Source organism: Cariama cristata, unplaced genomic scaffold (assembly GCF_000690535.1).
Source record: "Cariama cristata isolate BGI_N322 unplaced genomic scaffold, ASM69053v1 scaffold1824, whole genome shotgun sequence".
Taxonomy (NCBI): domain Eukaryota; kingdom Metazoa; phylum Chordata; class Aves; order Cariamiformes; family Cariamidae; genus Cariama; species Cariama cristata.
In genome coordinates, this window is record NW_009613288.1 from 407 (window position 1) to 24,781 (window position 24,375).

Genomic DNA, 24,375 nt, shown 5'->3' on the forward strand with positions numbered 1-24,375 from the left:
ATAAGAAACCACTTCACAAACGGTAGCCTAGGTCTACATACAAAGTGCTCCCTGTTCAGTGCTGGATAAATAAGATTCACATTAATCCAGAGATATATCAACTGGAGACCACAAACAGTTTTTACACATCACAATAGAGCACAACTTTGATCTTTACAAGCAACTAAAAGTCAAAACAGAGTCAGAAGGGTCTGTGGTAATCACGATTCTGCTTAAGTGAGTAGCTCACCATTTCTTGTTAGCCTGTTTGTTTTTTTTTTTAATATTGAAAGTTAAGAGATTGATGGAATTACCAATTTAATGGAAGCTCATGGGTTTAGAAGTGGTGCAAGTACCACGTATACCAGTTCTTAGAACAAAGCTGAAATTAAATTATCTCCTGCTAAAATTATTTGATTGAAAAGAAACTCTTAGTGTGTCGTATTCTGGCAAAGTTGGATCGCATCTTGCCAGTTACGAGAAGGAGTTGAGTTGATTGTGTCTCTTCTAGGAGAGCAAGCCTACAAAAATGATCAAGTGAGAGGATAATCAGTTGCATATTTTTGCCAGTAGATTATATTCTTGGAAGTTTATTTGGATGGGGGAATAGGGTAAGGAGATGAAGAAAGATACTTTGGGTTACATTAGCTAGTTCTGGCTGCAGATTTGCCTTTTGGTGTTGGAAGAACGATTTGCATTGCCATGATGCACTGTGATTGTGCATATTAAAAATATGTTAAATCTTATGTGATTTTTGGAGCAGCTATTCTAGAATACCAGGAGAGCTAAAGAGTTTTGCTATCAGAATTTGGATTTGTACAGTGATCAGAATTTGACTCTCCAAGGAAACGCATTCTGTGCCTGTGATGGTCCTGATACAACTGAGAGTTGTTAGCGAAAGGAAGATTCTCACTCTGATCCTGTTGGATCTAGACTCTGTGATACCTTATTATCAGGAGAATAAGCGTGATATGGGTAGTTGTCCTCCTGATCTTCCCAGAATCCCCTGAAGCCAAAGAGGCAGAGATTGATTTTATAGAAATAGCCATTTGTGATGGTCTGTATTGGGAAATTTCCCTGTGCTAGAGTATCTTTTATTGAGTGTGGCTGTAGGAAATATACCATGAGGTTAGCTGCAGCTGGCTGCTGTAGTGTGAGACGAGAAAGAACTTACCTGTGCTGTGCGCTGAAGTATGCATGGTAATGTGCTAAGGCTGAATTTCATAAATGAGTTACTGTGGCTCGACAAGTTACTACCTATCACGTGAACTGTGGTAAATTCTTGGTGTACATGCTTCCTGACCTGCAGCAAACCAAGGTAATGCAATCTTGCTAACTTTAACTTGTTCTGATGTGATGTGGCCTTCCCACATAGACCAATCCTACATGAGTTAACGTTTCCAGTGGTGGGTTTTCTTCTTTGCTTTTAAGAGATGACTCCATGTGATCTACTGTGATAACTAATCTTTTCTTGAGTTCCCAGGAATTAGAGTATGTTCAGCCTTTACCACACAAGTTACCAGGAAATTGTCAAAACTGTGCTTACCAGCCTGGATGTTACCTCCTAACCTTAGCAATGTAGGGCAATGTTTGTACAGTGCAAAAGTTTGATTTCCCTCACTAGGGATGATATAGCAAAGAAGCTTTTACTCTGTTGGCCTCCAATAAAAGAGCAGCCAGGCAAGGGCCTTGGTGTCCTATATGAGAAGACAGATAAGAACAATAATAGACACATGAAGATTGACATATAGAAGAAACTCATTTTCTTGAAAAAGCTAACTGGAGACTGAATAGCTCCAGAAAGATGTACAAGTTTTTGGACTTCTTCCCCTCCACAGCTAAAGTAAAGAGAATGTCTGCATGGGACCAAGCAGCTTTGTGCTGTCATACAAGGATATTTGTGAACAAACTGTCTTGAAAACTAGTTTTGTTACCAGAAACAGTAGAGCGTTTCTCTGCCTACACTCATCAATCCAGAGTAGCAAGGCTGGTTGTTAATGCATTGAACTTTGTACATGTTCTTTACAAGGATATCAAATCAAGGCTCAGGGAAGTAGTTTCAAAGTTCTACCTCCAAACATTTGGTGTGGCTCAGGTAGCTAGCCACGCTGCATAACAGACAGTAAAATATGATAGCATGATCATTTGCACTGCTTTATGTAGCGCGGCTTCATACATGACAGTTTTGCAAGACTAGTCATTGTGGTAGCACTTCCAATTTCATACTTGTCTGTACCTTCCAATTTTAGTCTTAAGTGGATGGTTTGAGTGTAATCCGTTTCGCTTTGGTCAGCGATAGAATCTATCTTGATAAATGTATTAAGTTCTTTCACTTCATTTTGAAGGTACAGGGTTTTATAAGAAGATAGCGTATGAATTTTTCAGCAAGAGTTTAGATTATATCTCATTTTATTTTAAAAAGCATCAATAATGTCTTAAATATGGATAATGAAGTACCTTCATTATGTAGATTTACAGTTTGTGTTGTGGCAATAAGTTGTACTCTACAGTTATCATACTTACCCTGTCCTACTGAAATAATTAATTTTCAGCAAATCCTGTTTTAGCTATTCTTGTGTATTGATGTGTGTTACTGACATTAGATGTCATCTTTGCCTTAGAGGAAATTCAAACTTCTGAAATGCAACGACTCTCCCTTCTGGGACTGAAGTAGTTTTGTTTTGGTTTTTTTTATACTTTATATTTAGCTCATTAGGTTGAGACTAATCATTTTCTTCTTCAAATTGGTAGTCAGGTATGGGAAACAGTAACTATAATTTTTAATTTAAATTGCTTTATTCATGAGCACTGAATATGGTCTTAAAAAAGTTTTTTCACTTTGGTAGAAGCTTGTGTTCTGTTCTACTCTTGTAGTCATCCTGCTCGTCCCAAGAGAAGCTACACCAGTTACCATACCAACCGACGCCTGATGAGCTACATTTTTTGTCTAAACATTTCTGTACCACTGAGAGCATTGCCAGTGATAACAGGTGCAGGACAACTGCAATGCGCCCTCGGTCCCGAAGTCTCAGGTGAGTTTGTCTATCTGGAAATAGAGGTTGGATCTAAATTCACATATTCTGGAGTATCATGGTTTTATACATTGGTGGCATTCACTGTTTTTGAAGTTGCTGAAGTATAATACAAGAAGTACGCATCTGAGGCTGCATTACAAATAGTCATTTTAAATTCTTGCTCCTGGTTTTGATCATGGCTTACTTCAGTGGTTAACTTTGTAAGCTAGGTCTTAATGAAGGCAACTAACCCACATGAACTGTCTCAACGAGCTAGTCATTATTGATCTGACCGTAGGACTGGTTCTCTTCCAGAGTTCAGATTTGCAAAACTAATTCAAAATGTATTTATATCCTAGGACCATCTGGAAAGAAATAAAAAACAAATGGGTGGGTGGGAGGGTATGCCCTCATTTATTTTCTTTAACCAAGATAAACTTCAATTTCTTGTTTCCCAAAGACTAGGCCTCTGCATTTCATTTGCAATGGCTGTTTGTGTAAGATGTGTTTTATCCAAGGTCAGTTCTGAACTGTCAGAATAGTTTAGGTTTGGAAAGTGCAGATGAATTTAATGGAGTTGTTTTCAAGAACTAGAAGGGAAAAAAAGGAAATAATATATTTCTAATTGTAATATTCATCCTTTTAAAAGTTTAAAAATAGTTTCACACGTATGCAAATCTCAAGGATTGAGTTTTTTAGTGCATTATGTTTTAACTCTGCTTTTTGATTATTTTATTTTAAAATCTGTGTAGAGTGTTGTGGCAAATGTAACTCCTACGTACACGAAACCGCACAATTATTACTAAGAAAAAAAATCCTGTTTTTCATTAGAAGATTACAGATTGCAACTGTATTATGTTTATTGCCACATCTTTAATTTCTTTCAATTTCCGTTACACTTCTAACACTTAAAAAAATTAAAATCTTCCATTTGATTTCACAGAATATGTACAAATGTTCCAGGGGAAGAAAAAGGCCAAGCATTTTCAGAATAGGGATTATGCTGCAGCAGTGTTGTGATGAAGTGTACCTACCCTGTCCTCAGTAGAATTTGCCTGTGGATGTCTGTAACAGATTATCCATACCAAACCCACCGATTCCTTGGGACAAGTTTTAATGTTCATTTTTACCCTTTTAGGAAGCTAGAAGCCAGTTTTTCTGCTCATGCAAGAAACCCATATGTACATGTTATGTCGGTCCTAGAGAATAGCATCACCTTTGTGGGGTCTTTGTCCTACTCCACATCTTTTAGAGTGACTGAATGGGCCAGTGTCACTAGCTCAGGAAAATCAGATGGGAGATTTTGCAAAGGAATTTATGGTGGACGATAAGGCTCATGATAGCAAAAACCAGTTTTGTAGGATAGCCAAGGCCATGGATACCTTTTGTGGATTGTTTTCCTGCAAGTTTCCTACTTTTCTTACAGGCACAGTGCCCCAGCATTGATGGAACTCATGCATCTGTATGGCATTATTTGTAGACAGTTCCTGCCTTTATCTGCTGGTCAGATTGGAAATAGAATTTTCTTGATTTTATTTTTTAATGATCTTTAAAAAAAAAAAAAAGAAAAAAGACACTTACTCTTAACTTTTTCACTTGCAGGTAACAGTTCTTGGTTGTAGGTAACCTTCAAAGGGGCAGATATAGTCATAATTAACAGTTAAATATATCTCTCTTGTTCTTCTGAGAAAAAGGTGGTGTTCACAAGTGTTGCAAAATGGTCCGTATCCTGAAGTTAGTTACAAACTGAGAAAAGAACATAGCAGCTAGATGTCAAGCATGTGAAATAATCCTTTGGTCCTGGTCAGAAATAGCAGAAGGGAACTGAGTGTACCACTGGTGAGAGAATGTGTCTTTCCAGTGAAGCCTGTGTTGACTTTTTGTTGCAAATAAACTGTACAAAAATATGGTAACTAATTGTAGTTCATGCTGAGACAAGTTTAAAGGGATAATTTGCTTTACTTGCAGCCCTGGACGTTCTCCTGCCTGCTGTGACAATGAAATAATTATGATGAACCATGTCTACAAAGAAAGGTTCCCAAAGGTAATGAATTATATTTGAGATACTGGGTATCTAAATTGATAGGCTACAGAGGTTTTAAGTAAGTGGTATTTCTGTTATGGGAACTAATGATCCAACCCTGTAATGGCTTTCACAAAGCATCACCAAGCTCTTATTACAAAGATAAAATCACAATAAAGAAAATCCCTGCTGAGAACTGGACATTCATTTGGTAAAGCTACTGAACTGGTTTTGAAGTGAATCATTCTGGTAATATATTCTGCTGATTGGAAACTGACGGTACCTTCGATTTCAACAGGTGTGTGCTTGGGGCAAATGTATACTGAATTAGTAAACCAAAAATAGTTTCCATTGCTAAGTCTTGTGTGGCATCTGCTGATATACCTGCAAATTCCTTCCTTTGGTGGCATTTATTCCATTTCCTGAACACTCATTATATACTTTTTTTAATTTTGAAGATCAGTATACAGTTGTGGGGGTTTGACTGTGAGATACCAAATGAGGACACATGGCTGTTTTGTCCAGAGGTCTGAGACACAAATGAGTTCCTAGGTGCAGGTCTGTAGCTTGGAGCACTGTGCTTTTGGTTGCTCATAGGGTTTTGATGATACCTGGAAAATAAAATAAGGTAAAGCTGATATTGTTCCAAAAAGTGCCTAAGAAAGAAGATACTTCTTCATATTTCTTCATAGAAATATGAAGAGAGATTTGTCAGGATTGCTGCGCAATAGCTCTGCAAATCTGGAGCATGGAATGGCCCACTCATTTCAGTGTTTGAGATGTGAACTAAGAGGTGTGGGGTTACTTTTTAATAATAAAAATATCTTTTAAGGTTTTTTAAACTTACGCAGTTTTGTGAGAACCAGACAGTTGGTTCTGTAAAACAGCAACAGCAACCTGCAGACACATCTGGAAGGAGGTGTGAGCCTGTGGTGCTTTTATTCAGTCAGTGTTCATTCAGACTCTGACCAGTGAAATATTTTTGTGGTATAACCTGTATGAAAGGAAGGAAGATACTCTGTTTTGTAGTATCTGCAGTTTTAGCAGAACAAAGTAGAACCCCAGGAGTTCTCTTTTGGTTTATTATTTTGACTTGGATGTAAAGTTTTACAGTCATGGGTGTTTAGTTCTGTTTAGTGATCATCACAAGATTAGTGCACAGTTAATCACCAGTGGCAGACAAAGAGGAGTATCTGTGTAGTAGAGCAGTAAGACTCTTGCTTTTCTGGACTGGTGGTGTGGCGAAGCATCATCTGTCACTTTGCCTTTCTGTTTGCTTGCTTTTTTGCTTCAGTCATTTCATGCATTCCAGCTAGGTAACTTCTTAGGCAGTACAGAAATGTTGCAGAGTCAGAAATAAGCTTTGAGGCTGTCAGTTTCATGTAAAGCTAATTTAATGTATCGTGAATTTTGTCTATAGGCCACAGCTCAGATGGAAGAGAGGCTTCAGGACATTATAAGAAATCACTCTCCAGAGAACGTCCTTCCTCTGCCAGATGGAGTGCTTAGTTTTACCCACCATCAGATCACAGAACTGGCTCGAGATTGTTTGGATAAATCCCACCATGGCCTCATCACGTCACGATACTTCCTTGAATTACAGCGGAAGTTAGACAAGCTGCTACAGGAGGTATGAGCCATGAGACTACTGTTAGTTTGCTTGAAAAATTGTTTAAAACTATTTGCCTAGTTGTTCTCTTGAAATAATCATGACCATTCACTAAAGTAATTGTCAAAGTGGTATTCATAGCAGTTTTAGTCTACATGGTGACCACTACAAAGTCTATAAGGCATCCTAGTATACTAGTCTGGAATAGATGAGTTATAAAGATTTCAGAAACGACAGTGTTTTGTCATGCAGTGCAAGTTATAAATTGCTTACAGAAGTGTGTGCATAAGCCCTAAATCAGGAAGCTTGCTGTTGCACTTACAGTAGATAAATGAGGAAACATACACACTTTCCACTTTATCAACCCTACTAATTGCCTGCTGTGTTGAGAAAGCAGACGACAACCCTTAGCTTTCCATTAGCTAGAGGCTATTTAATTATTTAGATATTTATAATACTCCTTTCATAAGTAAACTGTTTATTAACAGAAATAATGTAATTTCTAAAAGTGTTGAAACTTCCATGGAGTAATCAGCTAAATTAATTAAGAAGAACTTGGAACTTGACAAAATAAATGTGCTATGACATAAGTCACTGCAATTTATGAATGTATAATTTTTGAAACAATGAGTACAACATGTAACATACTTGTTTGTGTGGGATTTGATAGCATGTTATGAGCCAAAGTTAATGTGATAGACGAGCAGATTTGATATTGACTTGAAATTTTCCAACTGAGACATTAAGATACCATGCCTGTCTTAATTTATGTCTTCTGCCTTCTTTTGAATGCAGGAGCAGTTGCCAAAGGTTTTGGTTGATTTATTTATTTTTTTTTGCCTCTGCTGCTTTTTTGTTAACTTCTATTCAGTAAATTGATTTTCTGCAACTACTATATTTTGAACTTTTTCTCCTTGTAAAGCTATGCAAAATTTAAGGCATCAGTGATTTATTTCTGGATTATTGAAACCTTGTTTTTTAAACAGAGATAATACATAGAGCTTGCTCATTAGTCAAAAAGAAGTTGAACTGATGACCTACTTGTGAAATACTCACATTTTTATGAAGCCAAAATGCAGGCAGAGTTGAGGCCAGTTTACTGACTGAATTACGTTATACTAGTGATCATGTTAAAATATAAGGAAATATGTCTAATCTAAGATTCACTGAACCAATGTTACTCACTGTTAACAATACATCCCTTAAAAAGGCTACACAGTAAGTAAAAGTTTAGAGTACATGTTCACTCATTCACTCAGCCCCCCCCCCAAAACGCACTAAAAAAACCACTCTAGCAAATTATTCTCCAATCTGCATATAAAGCACTGCATTGTTAAAAAACCACTGAAACACTACTCCTGTCATGTTCTCTGATGCTAATTCTTCATTATGTAAAAATTTCCTGTTCTGTGAAAACTTTAAACCTTAAAATATTCAGACTTAACTTTTGAGTCAATTGCATAATACTTGTTAATAGCATGATATGACAGTAAGGAAATTTTCACTTTGCACAACTCGGTTATGGGCACTCAGTTGTGCTTTGGATTCATTTGTTGTCAGTTCCCAGCTGCAGTTCAGTAGAAAGCTGCGTCTCCTACTACTACTTGGCATGTTGTGATTACTCGATATAACCAGGGCAAGACTCCGTTGAGGTTTGAGCAGTTTAATTCAGCCAACATTTTTATAATTCTAAGGTCAAGGTCAGGTGGACCTGAATGCTTTCCTGCCGCATCCCTCTTAAATGTAACATATATTGAGTTTTTTGTTCACATACACACCTGAGTGTTCACAAAACTGTACAAAGGTGCTTTAAATTTTGCTGGTGATTAAAATAGGCAGGTGTTCTGTTTACAAAAGTTTTCTTTGGACTTGGTTGATAGTGTGCAGAACACAAATGTTTGTGTCCAATAAAGGTTCTTCTGAAACGTATTGCAGAGTGCTAGATGGTATTTGTGCCTTTTTCTTTTTTCCTCCTTTAAACTTTACAGTTTAATTCTTCTCAGAAACTTTTTTTTTTGAATTGTAGTGCTTATGTTAACAGCAATACGTAGCTTCTTATTTTCATAGTTGGTTTTTTTACGTAAAAGATATTAAGATATATTTTATATGAAAAAACTTATTTGTCCATATTAATCACTTTATACATGTTAGTGTATTCTCTTAATTCTCTCTATGGTTTTGAATAAGCAAGAGATTATGAAAAATGTAAGTCTACAGTTTCTACTGTTCAGAACAAAGAAATGTTGTGATATTTGAGTGAAGGGCTGCTATTAGTATATTTTAATTAGAAAGAGAATGATACAGTTTCTTTGCATTCATTTGCATCCAGAAATTACATAATTTGTTCTTAGATGGAAACATTTGAAAGAAATTTGAAATGCAGTTCAGACCAGTGTGCAAATGTTATCAAACCTCCTAGAAGTGTTTTTTCTGTATGTATTCTTTTATAGTATTTTTCTTCCTTTGTTGTAATCTTTGTAGAACTCAATTTTTCCATATCTGCCTTTCTATGTGTACCTTTATATGGAGCCTCTCTGCAAGTATAGGTTTTTTTATATGTATGTCATTGTCATTTTGATATGACGTATGACTATAGGAAATCAGTATCAATTTGGCATGGATATTGCTTATGTTTGTTAATATTACTTAGGTCAGTTTCCATTTAATCCTAAAATTATTACCAAACTGAGACGGAGCTGTACGTGTAGAGAAATGTATGTTATATTGAAATGTAGTCCCTTTTCCAAAATTGGTGGTAATAATACTATGTAAGTTTTTTTTTAAAAAAAAAAAGTAGTAGGTACTGTATACATTGTAGGCACTTTTATTTTGTTGTTACAGTGTTAGAACTGTACAAATGGGGTTACTGCAATTTGAAAATATAGCATTGCTCAAATCCTTGTTATTTCTGCTGGCATCTTGAAATTGACATGCTGTTTGTCCTCAAGTAGGTGCATCAAGCCCTCAGAGGTGTCCCAAATATCATACATACTTCCCTGAGTAATGCATCGAATGCAGTTTGTTTTATTATCACTTTATTTTTATCTTTTAGGCTCAAGAGAGATCAGAGAGTGCAGAATTGGCATTTATTAAGCAGCTTGTCCGAAAAATCCTGATAGTTATTGCTCGTCCTGCTCGCTTACTGGAATGCCTGGTAAGGTTGTGCTTACTATAAGTGGGTTTTTCACTTGTTAGTGTAGGAAAGTTTCTGGCTTAGTATTCAAGGCTTTTTACAATCATTTTTTGAAACATGTCAAACAGAGATGTAGGGCTTCATTGTTGGTGGGATCTTTCTGCTTTTATTTCAGGAACATGGGACTGGCAGGGACCTTCTGCAGTTGTTTGGTTCCCTGCTATTGCACATACTGTGTTACAGAATCCCTTTCATCAACTGAGGAAGCTCTAGTTCGAAACCAGTTGGGTTTTTCTGTTGTTTTGTTAGACTTCACTGTTCCTTGGGAGGACTGTTCCAGAATCATCATTGCTTGGTAGTTTTCCCGTTGTTGTTCTTGTTCTTACAAGTTCCATAATTTTCTTTCACTCAACAGCTGCCAGAACTATAAGCAGCTGACAGTCAGCTCTGCAGTACCTGGTCTGGTGGGGGAAGACCAGCAGAGGGATTAGGGTATCTGGTTGTACAGATAGTTGGAGTTATACTGGGGACCAGAAGGAGCAGAGAGTTAACTTGTTTATGCGTGAGCATAGCACTGATGTTGCCAGACTGGGCTAACTTGAGGGGAGGCCATGTGGGCATGTTTCTGCTTTGCCGTCCCATGCTGTGGGAGCTGAGGTGGCTCAGGTGCAGGAAGTTGCTCCTACACACAGAACCAATGTGCTTCAGTTGTTCAGTGGAACTATTAAACCCTTGCAGAACACAGTGTACTCAGGGGGACGATATAGACACCCAAATACCATGTAAGAGCCAGCCTGAGTCCAACAGACCTGGCAGACAGCCTGAGCTGACTTTGTTGAGCCACTCTGCTTGCTAATATCAAGATCACAGTGTTGATGCTGCATACAGCTATTTGAGGCTGGCAAAGCTTATGCGGGAGCCACTAACCTGCTGCTAGACTGAAATTATGCCTGAAAGTGGTGTAACTGCATTTGCATGGCACTGAATCTGAGTTAGTAAGTCTTTCCAACCTGATTTTGGCTCTGTGCTGTGTCTCTTCATCTGTGGCACAGTTAATCCACAGCTTGGCTCGTTCAGCCATGGGCATTTTGAGAGCTGCCTGTTTTGTTTTGGAAACACCATGTCTCAGTGTTCCCAGTTGCAGTTCATGATTTGCAGTTCAGAAGGAATTTCAAGTAAGGTATGTACTCTGAATCAGCAGGCTTTAGAGAAGAGGACATCTTAGCATGTCGTGCATCTGCCATTGAATCCAAACTTGTGATAGTCCTGAACCCTGAAATGCTCATTCCATATTTAGTGTGATCTTCCCTGTTCCATTTCCAGGATACACATAATCTTTCTCCACCTCTTCACTCAATTTCTTATATGATGTCTTGTTTTCCCTCTAGTCTGCATCCTTGTCTATCATCACACATTCAAAAATACCCTTAAATACATCCTGTGGGCTGACAGACTGAGGCTGCTTTATGATGCTTTGTCCTTCCTTTCTATGCTTGCTGGCTCTTTCCTGCCTACCCCTGTGCCCAGCATCATCATTGTCTTTTAGCTTTTTAATTCAGGTTCTCTCCTGGTGACCTATTTGCACGTTAGTTCATTCTCCCTAAATGTGACGTTTTATAGCTAGCTAGTGCAAATCTCCATTCACTTAATTCCCAGTTTCTTCCCCTGGGGTTTTATCCTAGGCTACTTACTCTGCCTTATCACATTTCAAGCAGAGCTGTTGTGCATCTTGTATCCCTCCTTTTACTGGGCCTGCTGATGCGAGTGGAAGGACAGTGTTGAAAGGCCAGGAGATGACTGTGTCTCCTAGTTGAGAGTTTCAGAGCAATAATTGCAGAGAAAAGCCAGCAGAGCTTCCTTAAAGTGATCATACTTCAGGTGGGATCTTAAAGAGATTTAAGCTGGAATGTAACGACTCTGCAGAGTATATTCCTGCAGAGGCGGGTAGCTTGAACAAATTTAGGTGTATTGTCGTGAAGCAATACATTTCTCATGCCAAGAAGGTGTTAAGCCTGCTCCATAAACATCACTGGAATCATGTAATCTTACAGAAACAATATTGTCATTTTTCCATAGTATCCGTCTGGAAACTTTTGAATAATACTGACTGATATTTTAGTGTGTCTGTCTGAAATAGATACTAGGTATGGAAAACTTCAGCCTCTGTAAGAAAGTTCATAGCATTGTGGAAAATAAGTCGAGCACTTTTGTCATGAGAAGTTTCAGATACCATGCAGTAATGCTGTCAGTTTTCTGATGCTCATCTTGGCTCAGGTGTTCATGGTATGTGAATTCCTATTTTTATTCACTTGATAATCCTGTGAATAAAGCTCTTGCAATTTTGTATGTGCCAAGAGCTACTGCCAAATATTGAAAGATTTTTCTCCATTTGTACATGGAAAATGAAATACAGAGTTGGAAGTAAGGACCAGAAGATAAATTTGTTGCTTTTAATTATTCACATGTGTATATGTATGTATGTGTGTGTGTATATTTAGATAGCTAGATATATACACATACGCACACATACTGCTATGATTAAAAGTACCTTGATTTAACTAGCAAGCAGAGGAGAAACTGCGATTCTGCCACAGCAGCAGGTAATGAGATGATGATGTTTTCATGATGAAGCTAGATAGGAAGTCTTGGCGTACGTCATCACATTTCATCACATTGTTGTGTTCTTCAGTGCCAAGGTGTAACATGTAAGAGATACTGCTGGGGACAGCATGTCAGATAAGCAGAGTAAAGCTAAAACAGCATGTAATGCTCAGTTACTCTGTTCTGATTTTTAAGCAGTTTAGCAGCATCCTGAGACTTTGAGCTAAACAAGAGAGTTTGGGCAGTTCATGGGTAAATCCTTTGAAGCAGGCTGGAGATGATGAAAACTGTTTCACGACAAATGAAAAACTAAGATTGTTTCCACAAGACTGAAAATTCCAAAGACATTTCATTTCAGACACACTGCAACTCCTCCTGGTAGTCGCAGCAGTTTGGATGCTTCCAAACAGGATGCTTAATTTCTCAAGCTATCTTCCAGGTTGGGACGTTTAGTTCCCAAGTCCTGGGTAGCCTGAGGAGCTAGGACAGGCAGGCTAAAGCCCTGTGGAGTTATGGCAGGCCACAAAACAACCAGCAGGGAAGGTAACTAGCTCAGCGGTCTGCCTGACTTCCACAGATATTTTTGACAGAGCTGACTTACTCCAGCAAAAAGTCTGTTTTGTTACCTCAATGTTTCATGACTCTGTCTCTCTCTGTTAAGCACTGCACCTGTCGTGATCTGTGGTTGGCATGAACATCATGAAGAATGTAATGGCTATGTGAGAGATGTTTCGGTATGAATTCATACCGTTAGATAGAGAGTCTATTTAAAAATACTCTAAACCTTTTAATAAACGTCCTTATTCCTTTCAGTGCTTTCTTATTTTTATCATCTATGAAGCTAGTAAAATAAATGTATTTCCAAGGGACGTGGGGGATAGGCAGGGTGTTTGGTTTCTTTTTTTTTGTTGTTGTTCCTCTTTGAGGAACCTTTTAGGCATTGCATGAATGATAGTTGTAATATAGTTGGTTCCCAAAGAAGGGTCATTCATTTCTGGATTTGGAACAGTTGGATCAATTAAGTTCAAATGTTGTTTTCAGCAACTTAAGTTTTTGGCGTCTTTCTAAATTTAGTTATTTGTTTAGTTGTATTTTTCATAAAACATAGTGTGTAGATATTTGTTAAAAATGCTTCAAAATTTCATTTAAGAGTAAAAGTGGAGACCAATATATTTAGATAGTTTGTTTCAGCAGAAGATTTTTATATGCAAGTGGCTGCAGGGAGATGGTATTCTGTATGTGAAATGGTATTGCTGCTGGTTATAAGTCATTTCACTCTGAATATTATGGGAAGTTTTGAGGGCAAAGAACTTGCTATTCTTAGACAGTAGTGCTCTGAAGTAATGTTATGAAATTTCATTGCTTATGGCATGCTACATTGTATAAGAATCATAATAGAGTAATAAGACTACTAGTAATAGAATAAAGAAGTATTTTTTTTAATAAGGGAAAAGTCAAATATTTCCAACAGAAGAAGCAAAGGAAGTTTTTATGTTAGGCTTTAAGACTTCAGTTTCTACAGAGAGAATGACAGTGATTATTTTTCTCCTAGGAATTTGATCCTGAAGAGTTTTACTATCTTTTGGAAGCAGCTGAAGGCCATGCTAAAGAGGGGCAAGGCATTAAAACTGACATCCCTCGATACATTATTAGCCAGCTGGGCTTAAATAAAGATCCTCTGGAAGGTAAGTGCATCTGCTGGTCCAGCTATATAGGCTCGTAGATTCTTCCTTCTCAGTGTGTTTAATCATTCTGATAATCTGTGCATACCTGAAAAGGGTCAAAGATGGTAGCAGAACAAGCATTTGCTAACCCTCACAGTACTCTCTCAAACTCAAAGGCTTTAAAAAAGCCATCTGAGATTTTTCTGTTGTAAATATCATTCACAAATACACTATGTCGCTGATGCTTGTCATCTTCTTCCAGCCTGGCAATGCAACTTTCTTACTTTAGTTCTAGCTGGAATTTACTGGTATAATTTGATGGCAACTGTTATCCAACCATAGGTATAAATGAAACTGAGCTGAGACGTTATTTACCCTTCAGTGCTCCCAGGCTCCCACATCTTGGAGTCCCTGAGAATAATATCTCCCATTCCTATTAAAACTGCAAATATTTCTTTTTCTGGGTAATTTATGTGTCCATGTTGAGGACTTTTGTAGGTGGAACTTGTGTTCCAGTGAAGGTGTTGTCATTGCAGAATTTTCATTTGCCTGGTTGTTCTTTTAAGGACAGTGTTGGAAAATCTGAAATTAGTTCTGTCTCCTAACCGGACTATCGTCTGTTCCATCCTGAGACCAGGTTCTATCACTGGTGACAAGTGGAAATTGATTCATTGTGTTCAGTGCTAGTCCGGCAATTTGGAAGAATTTGGCAGAAATGCCATCATGGAAAATGAGTCTAGCTGGTGCCATTTAGCTTGTCTTCTGTGTTGTGATCTAGGACAAGAGGGATCTTTCGGAGAAGACTTGGTAACACAAAATAATAGCAGAAAGCTATGGTAAACTTTTTTTTGTTTTAACCAGTTCTCATGATGCAAGATCAGATTTTCTTAAATCAAAGGAATAGTATATTGTGTGTCAAAAGAAACCTCTTTTTTGTTTAGCCTCAGCAGCTTGTGAAGTCCAGCACTGCCAGAGGTTGTCACGAACTTTGTTAGATCTAGTTCAATTAGATTGGATATTGTTACAGATGATATCCATGTTATGTTGACAGATCTAAAGAAAGTCAAGCCTGTTGTTAGTCTGCTTCTTATCTTCACAGAACTTCGTCATCCAAATTTAGTATTACTTTTATCTGAGATATAGATTAAAGCAGCTTTGACGATTTTTGCTTGGATTTGGAGTGCAGCAAGGATGCAGACAAATTGGGAAAATACACATAAATATTGTTTTCCCTGTGGTACTGGAAGAGATCAAGTAGCTTAATTCTCTGCAAGATGAAGAGGTGTCTGCTGGATTTGAAGAGCTGTTGGTCTGGCCTAGACTGACAATTCATAAATTCTTCACTCACCGAGTATGCAAGGTTTAGTTTGGAGTATGGATTGAGGGTTTACTAGTATTGACCCTGATTCTGCCACTTGAACCTTATCTTACTGATTGACTATTTCTGTAATACTTTTGAATTTTTTTAAACAGTTTATTGTGAGAGATGTCTAGAGACAAATGCTATATACAAATAAGGGATACTGTTTTCTTAGACTAAGTATTTATTTTATGTGAGTGTACTTCATCTAGGACACATCTTATAATTCCATTTCATAAATTGAATATTAATGAATCTAACAAACTTTGAAGCATTTCAGGATAATTGAATTATTTTTTTTCTGAGGGAGAAAATGGGCAATGTGGTTTGTCAGTAAATACTGAGGGGTGTATGATGTATGGATTACTGATCTTTGGTTCAATTGGAGATTTGGGCAATTGAATTATTTTGTGTATCATTTAAAGGTTAATGGTTATGTAGGTTTGTGATCAAATAATTCAGGCCATCTGGTTCATATTAATGTTTTTTTGCCTCCCTACAAAAAATGATATTTGTAAGCAGTTTAAATCGCTGTGCATTGACTTCTTAAATGACCTGGTTTGGTTTTAAATTAGTGCCTCTATATACAAGGACATTTTCTAAGCAAAAATAAAAGAATGGCACTATGGCTTTATGCCCTGGAATTAGTCGTTTACAAAGAGAATTATTTGGAAACACTATATTCATTACTATAAAAAAATTATTATGTGAAGATCGTCGTCCTGAGAGCACTTTAAATTCCTTGTATGCAAAAACAGAAAAAATATTTTAAAATATTTGAATACCAGAACCACTGAATCTTTCAAAACAAACAAACAAAACCCACCTCAGTAAAACCACTTATCCTGAAACACAGAATTATATTTTTGACTAAACTGTTAAATTATGTCTTCAGAGTTCATAAATGTTCATGCAAAGGATTCTAGTTCCTCTGCAGAGAAGAGCAACCTGCTTCTTTAGACCTTTCTCTATTTACCTCCTTTGTTTGCTGCCATAGCGGTAGTGTCCTTTCTTTGAGTGAAATGATGCATGCATTACTTGGAGATAATGCTAGATAAATTTATACTGTACTGAAAGCAATACCACAACAGATTCATCACTTAGCAGAGACTGGTGGCTGCATTTCTGAAGAGTTCCCCAGGGAGAAATTTTTCCCTGTAGTGTTTAAATTCCCATCTTTACCTATTTGAATCATGAGTCTTCAGAAATGGTTTAAATCAATGAAAGAAAAAGAGCAGATGTTTAATGGTATTTAGATGAGTTTTAAAAATCTTTTCAGGCATTGCAAAATGGTTCCATAGCTCCCTGTTTTGAAAGCTGGACTCTTGGTTTCATTCCGTTACTATCTGTTGCTTGCAAATAATAGGTATTGCTCAGATAATGGCTATTTTGCAAAAGTTGTGTTTAAAAATGGCTTTAATTTGCTGTTTATGGAAATAATTTCAATTGAGAATGCTGTTGAAGTATATTATTCTAGCTGGCTTGGTTCTCACCTGTATAATAAAGATTTCATCAACACTTCCATTATAAAAACCCCACATTCACAAAACTGTGACTTTTGCCAGGGAAATCCACTCCAGTTTTGAGTTTGGCCTATATAATTTTAGCTTAGGCTGTCTTTTTTTTTTTTTTTTTCCCTCCCCTTTAAGATTTGTTTGTTCTCAATGAAGATACTTGTCACTGTTTCTTGACGTCGTATTCAGAATTTTTGGAATGTTTTTAGCTTCTCTGACACTTTCAAGATCTGTTTGGTTTTTGAAGTGACATTTTCATTACTTCTGATTCTTACAGTTTGCAATCGTAATGTTTTGGGTAGCAAATAAAAATGAGAATTATTCCTTAAATCTTTAGTAGTTCCACCAGAAAATTATCTGTGTGGTTAATTTGCTCTTAATGATTACAGTAAGTGTGCAGAATTTCAGTTGTAACAGTCACTTATTATATAGAAAAATCCACTTTAGACATTCTATGTGAATATTGAATTATTTTCGTATTCATAAGTTCAGTTAACAGTCCTGAGATAAAAATGCACCTCACAAATTTTGAGTGGTCTTATCTCTGATCCCCAGCACATAATTATGATAAAATATGCATCTTTGGCTATGTGGAGTATATAATTAACTATGTATATGATTAAAGTAATACTAAGCTTCCCAGGGTCTTTTAGCTACCAGCTGTGTTGTTTGGCTTCTATTACCCAGTTGAATTCCCAGTTACTGGCCCCCTAAAGAGCAGAATAGGCTTAGGAGCTCTGCAGCATAGGTTGACCCTGGCAGGGACAACCAGGTCAAGTTGTAGACTGCCAAAATCTTAGTTTCCCAGAGAAGTCGTCTGTATTAGTGACCTCATAAATTATAAGGTTCTAAGAAAATGGCTTTCAGCTTACTCTGCTAGGCATATCAGCATTTCTCTGTAGAAGATGCAAACCATTTGGAGTCCATTTCTGTCTAAATTAGAAACTTTTTGCTCTAACTGTGAAGGAGCCCAACAAGGGTGAGACCTACTAATTAACCCATGAGGGGCAGAGGTCCTCAGGAGTTTTAGCAGATTAGTGCTGTCTTTTCCTTAATGCTCAGAATACACACAGATCTCAGAATTCCCACGTCTCAGCAATGATAACAGTATTGCTCTTGATTCATGGCTGTTTGAGTTCTTCAGTGGAAGATTACATAGGTGTTGAATAGCAGGTCTTCATTTTCTGGGTTGGATTTTTTAATATATGCTTGGAGATGCCTTAAAAGTTATTTGGCAAGTACTACAGATAAGACAGCATGTTTGTTAAGTATTCCAGAAAAGTGTCACTTCTCAGGTTTCTGTGCTTCATTTAGTTTTGTATTTGCTATAGTTTAAAATGAAGTTTCTAATCTTTGTTTCCAGAAATAGCTGAGCTAGCTAACTGTGACAGTGGGACAGCAGAAACTCTGGAAGTGGATGAATCAATAAATGTAAGTTTTGCTGTTATGTTACTGCTTTTGCTGAATCTGAGCAAGGAAAAATAAATGTGTTGTGTTCTCCCTGACCCTTCCCCGTTGTATTTTCTCCTGGTATGTGTAAACAGAACAGTGGTTAATCCTCAGACTAACGCCATGGTGCTCAGCAGACAGAAGGCTTGCAAAAAACATTAGAACAAAACTTTCTACCTATTTTCCTGGATGTTGCACTATCTGTAGCTTCCATGAAGTTAGTGTTCACCATGTAGCGATTGTTTTGTCACAAAATCTGCAACTGCTTCCTTTATTTCTATTTAATTAATGTATTTACTTTTCTTTTTAGAAGGACTTTTAAACTGTTTCATAAAAAATAAAGTATTTTAAACAGATTATAAAACAGGCCATTTACAGAGACAACTGATGATCAAATTGAGAGAGACTGAACAGGTCCAGTGAGGAGACAAGGAAGAAATGAGCAAGTTAGCAAGCAGCTTGGATTCAGAAATTTAGTTTGCAGTCTGGTGAAGATTGTGCATTGTTCTTCTGAATCTGTGTTCAAAAATATTTGTCTACTATAATGAATATCTTACAGTAATATTTTGCCAGATGCTTGTTCAGGTTGGCAAAATAAAAAAGAGTTGGGGGAGTTGGTTGGGCTGAATATTGTGAGCTTAAATGCTGTCAGTTTAAATTCGTATTTTTAAAAGGTCGTTCAGTCAACAGAGCAGATGGAGTTCTAACAATATAGTATCAATTTTCAATGCAAGTGGGTAGAAAAAGCAAATGCAGTTTTGGGGGATGCATAGGTAATTCAGTGGTACTTGACAGGTATTTACAAATATTAGTAGAGTTTAAAATACAGACATTTCTTAAACTACTTCTGATATGCTACAGAAAAGACATCAGCCTCTGGTACACGTCATATTATCTTGAGATAATTTCTGACTTTCTGGCAAAATGCCACCTGTAAAGGCTCCTAGAGTTGTGACATGAAGGATGTTTCTTACTCTGCTACTTCTGTTCATCTGCATGTAAAATACTGTATTAGACCTGAGCAGTATTTGGTGAGTGGAAGGATACTGACAAATTGGAGAAAAGACAAGATAGAAAGAATAACTAGAAGACTTAAAGGAAGTGCTGAAGGACTTAGGAGAATCTAAAGTGCAAACTGAATTAGCAATAGCTAAGCAATTACAATTGTAAAGTTACTTGTGTTCTGCAAATACTGAAGAAATACAGGAAGGATAATGCAGTATAATACAGGAGCATAAGTAGGGGAGGTGATGAAATTAAATCAGGAAAAAAAAATACAAGGTGAATATTTAGAAACATTTTCTCAAAATGTAGCTGTGGAATAAACACACATGGGAAGTGACAGGAAGCATAACTTTAAAGGAAAGTACAGGACCATTCAAAATCATCATATTAATATATTCGCTAATCTTCTTGCACTGAATTTTCTTAAGTAAGCATTTAATTGAAAATGTTCCAATCAGGTCTACTTTCAACCTAAACTATTACCAGACTGCCTGCATAGGGATCACAGAACTTCTTGGAGATTTGGAAAACATCTTGAAAGGGATCTTGTGGGTTTGCAATACTGAATTTGGAGTCCTGTGCCCTCATCATCCACCCTTGTGCCCCAATTCTAATTCACAGTTTAATTCAAAAGTAAAGCTAGAAAAAAGGTTGTGCAGTAGTTGGGACACTCTGTTTTGAAAATGTTCTGGCATACAAGTAGGTGAAAGTGACCTCTGTAATGGCAGAATTATTGTGTTTTTATCTTCCATATTTTTCTCTTTCATTTTATGTCTCTCTTCAGTCTACCCTAAGTTATATCAGTCTATCCTAACATCAGTTCAAAATGTGCAAAGTTTTATTTGAATGAACGAGAGCTCATCTACATTTGGTAATACCATTCTGTGCTACCAGTTAGATTTACTAAAATGGGGAGGCAATGGCTAATGAGTGCCTGGTGGGATTCACAGAAGTCGGTAACTCTGGATAGGAATTGCCAGCAACTCCTTTAACAGAAGCCTTTGTGCTTGTCTGCTGTAACTTGTGCATGTAGATAAGCGGATGGATAGCTGCGGTATAACAGATACCTTTTGGAGGAAAAAGCAGCTTTACTTCAGAAATGCCTTTGGTCTCTCTCTCTGCTAGCTGTGTGGCTAGCTGGTCAGAGCTTTTAGCTGGTTCATCAGCATGTGACAGTCTGGTGATAGTTGGTTTTTTGTTTGTTTTTTATTTTTCCCTGATTTTGAAAAATGTACTATATTGACCTTGTTCTTTCTTCTTTTTTACTTTGAAGAGCTCTAATACCTCACTGAAGCTGCAGAGGAAACCTCGGGAAAGTGATTTTGAAACAATTAAACTGATTAGTAATGGAGCTTATGGGTGAGTAATCCATGAGTACAACAGCTCTTTTGCATTTTATTTTTGCTTAACTTCCCATTATTTCATGTTGCAGGGATGTTTATTTGAGGGAGTTTGCACTGCTGCTTTTTTCTTTCTGCTTTCCTGTTTTTTTGGTAATATTTGAAGTTCACAAAGAAAACTTTTTGGAAAGCCTGCTAGGCAATAATGAATTACTGTGTGTTCCAGTAAATTAAAATACTGAATATTACATCACAGAGATTTTTCAGAAGTAGGTATCAAGTAATGCCAAAGATGAAATCTGAATAAATCAAAAGGCAGATTTAAAGCTACCTTTATGATACTGGAAACAGCCTATGTTTATGCAGATGTGAAACAGAATAAAACTGCATCTACAGGGAGACAGATTGTTAAAAATGAGTGCTTACTTGACCTAAAAATATTGGTGAAGTAGAAACAAATTTCCTTAAGTAGGGCAGGGCTGTTTTGTTGCTTCTCCATGGACACTCTTCAATCCTCAAATTTTAACCAGTTAGCTTTTAAGGAATTGGTCTTACTAGGTTAGTTTCTGGGTACTTGAAAAGTGCACAGGTTACTGCCCAGTGGTATGTGGGTCATCTGGAGATGTCCTAAAAGACCAAGAGAAAATTATATTAGCCTGGACCTTTAATGAACCCAAAATGTTTTCTAAAGTACCGTGGAGGGATTGTACCTACCAGCAGGCAGAAGTCTGTCTTCAGTCATGTTTTCTGATCAGTTACTGTCTATTAGACCCTTGATTGGCTCCTCCTCTGCACTGAGACATGTCAAGACAGGAACTCTTGGTCTGTGTAACCCACAGGATCAGGAGGGGTGTACTGGCTCAAAAAAGAGGGATTTCTGTCTTGAGGTGAGGAGCCCATCACCCAATGAGACCGTGTCACAGCCCGGCAGTGGAGAGGGCTGTGCTGCTGTCCAGCACAGACCCCGTTAGTCTGGCTCTGCTCTGCACTGCCTCTGCCTGAGGTAGGAAGCAGCAGCAACCTGATAGGACTGAGCAGTCTTTGAAGAGACCTTGGACATAGAAGGAAAAGCACCTGCCATCTACTCACTGGTGTTCTGCATGATGTTTTAATGGCCTGAGGCTGGTGGGCGCCGCAATACTCTCTGACCATATTTAGTTAAAGGTAACCCTGAGCTCTGGGACAGGAAGCATTTAGTAATGCCTAGTATTGTTGATCATGATAGCTTGTGTGTAGGCTATTACTTGTGTCCAGACTTGCTTACATAACTCAGAAAAAAGCCTGAAGGAAATAACATAATTTGCATTAGAGTTATAGAAATAGCCAAATACAACTTCTCACTGGTCAACCTCTGCACAATTCATTTTCGCAGGATTTCTCCCTAAACAAACTCATTACTTACGATATGCCAGCTAAGTAACCCAGGACTTCAAAAGCCTTTCTTCCAGCAGTTCGCAGTAGCTGCTGCTCCCCTCCCTGGCTGCATCCCCTTCTCCTTCCCTTGGCAGATGCTTAGTCCTCTCCATTTCTCCTTTCATCTCCTACCCAATTTCCTTTGTCTTACTGGAGAAGGATAAGAACAACTGCATGGGTTGGGTCACCATAAGAGAAAAGGATGTCTGAGTCACTAGACCTCCCCTGCTTCCTAGCAGTTTTAGGATGCTGAGGGATGGGGAGAAGGGCATGCTGCAGCCAGGAGTGCAAGGCCCACCACCTGAAGTCAGAGGTTCAGTAGGCCTGTGTCCTTTTCTTCTTAGATGTTATAGTCAGAAGGAGCCTTGAGGAGCCATTAAGAATATAGACTGGAAACAGCTGTCCATTTGGAATCAGAGACAAGTAAGGATTTGAAAAGCTGGAGAAGAAAGGATGGAAAGCCATGGCTTTCTGTGGCACATATGATGTAGGCATGTAGGGGTTTTTTTCCCCTCATGTTTGTGGCAGGGAAAGTCAATACTTACATAACATCTTTTTAATGCCAGGGAGCTGATTAGTAGAGTACTATGGGATAAAGCCCTGGAGGGAAAGAAGGGCTCAAGAAAGCTGGTTAGTATTCAAGGCTCACCTCCAAGCTCAGGAGCTCCTAGACAAACTCTAAGACCATAAGGAAACCTACAGAGTGGAAGCAAGGACAGGTGCCCTGGGAGGAATACAGAGAAGTTGTCTCAATGGTCGATATTGGGGCTGGCGCTGTTTAACGTCTTTGTCGGCAACATGAATGCTGGAATTGAGCGTACCCTCAGCAAGTTTGCCAACGACACCAAGCTGAGTGGTGCAGTCAACACACTGGGAGGAAGGGATGCCATCCAGAGGGACCTGGACAGGCTTGAGAGGTGGACCCATGTGAACCTCATGAAGTTCAACAAGGCCAAGTGCAAGGTCCTGCACATGGGTCATGGCAATCGCAATCACAAACACAGGCTGAGTGGAGAATGGATTGAGAGCAGCCCTGAGGAGAAGGACTTGTGGGTGCTGGTTGACGAGAAGCTGAACATGACCCAGCAGCGTACACTTGCAGCCCAGAAAGCCAACCGTATCCTGGGCTGCATCAAAAGCAAGGTGACCAGCAGGTCGAGAGAGGGGATTTTGCCCCTCTGCTTGGCTCTGGTGAGACCCCCCTACAATACTGTCTTCAGCTCTGGGATCCTCAGCCCAAGAAGGACATGACCTTCTGGAGCAGGTCCAGAGGAGGCCACAAAGATGATCAGAGGGCTGGAGCACCTCTCGTGAGAAGATGGGCTGAGAGAGTTGGGGTTGTTCAGTGTGGAGAAGAGAAGGCTCTGGGGAGACCTTAGAGCAGCCTGCCAGTACCTAAAAGGGGCCTACAAGAAAGCTGGGGAGGGACTTTTTACAAGGACCTGTAGTGATAGGACAAGGGGCAATGGCTTTAAACTGGAAGAGGGAAGATTTAGATTAGATATTAGGAAGAAATTCTTCCCTGGGAGGGTGGTGAGGCACTGGAAGAGGTTCCCCTGAGAAGTTGTGGATGCCCCCCTGGAAGTGTTCATGGCCAGGTTGGATGGGATTTTGACCAACCTGGTGTAGTGGAAGGTTTTCCTGCTCATGGCAGGGGTTTGGAGCTAGGTCGTCTTTGTAGGTCCCTTCCAACCATACCATTCTGTGATTCTATGATTCTATAATAATGAAATTGGCAATATAAATGTCATAAAAATTGGTTGAGACCCTGATAAATTTGTGAAGAAAAGGAGAGCTGGTAAGAGGATGAAGAGCTTGGAGTGTATCCAGATTTTGTATGAATTGTTATTGTCTTTAGTAAATGTTAAAACAGGGGTAGGCTGGCACATTATACTATAATAGTATTAGAAGTAGGAATTGCAAATCTCATCAATTTAGTAGAGTGCTGTTACTTCCATCTTTAAGCAAACAGTAACAGAGTAGATTTTGTTGTTTTGGATTTTTGTTTTTAATGATTACTTCCTTGAAGAAAAATCAAGAACAAGAAAGAAAACAAAGGTCTAGCCCCTTACTAATAAATGTAGAGGGAAAGGAGCACAGTGAACTGTGAAACAAACTTTTAAAAGTATTTACTCACTTTTAAAAGTGATTTTAGCACATAGTCACTTATCCCCAACTGCTTTAAGTTGAGGAGGCTTTTGCTCCTAAGTTTGCTAGGACATCACTTTTTCAAAACAATCTGTGTTCTTGAAGATCTGCACTGTGGTACGT

At 38.2% G+C, this 24,375-nt stretch overlaps 1 protein-coding gene across 1 annotated transcript in view; it reads left to right on the forward strand.

Moving 5' to 3' along the window:
- Nucleotides 1-2,853: 2,853 nt before the first annotated feature.
- MAST4 (microtubule associated serine/threonine kinase family member 4) overlaps nt 2,854-24,375 on the forward strand; it is a gene marked incomplete at its 5' end in the record, with an annotated part of 55,980 nt that continues 34,458 nt past the window's right edge. Inside the window, 7 exons of the mRNA XM_009698944.1 lie at nt 2,854-3,011; nt 4,962-5,037; nt 6,437-6,646; nt 9,678-9,779; nt 13,912-14,044; nt 18,261-18,328; nt 20,625-20,710. Coding sequence (XP_009697246.1) covers nt 2,854-3,011; nt 4,962-5,037; nt 6,437-6,646; nt 9,678-9,779; nt 13,912-14,044; nt 18,261-18,328; nt 20,625-20,710 — 833 coding nt within the window. The remainder of the gene's footprint in view (nt 3,012-4,961; nt 5,038-6,436; nt 6,647-9,677; nt 9,780-13,911; nt 14,045-18,260; nt 18,329-20,624; nt 20,711-24,375) is intronic.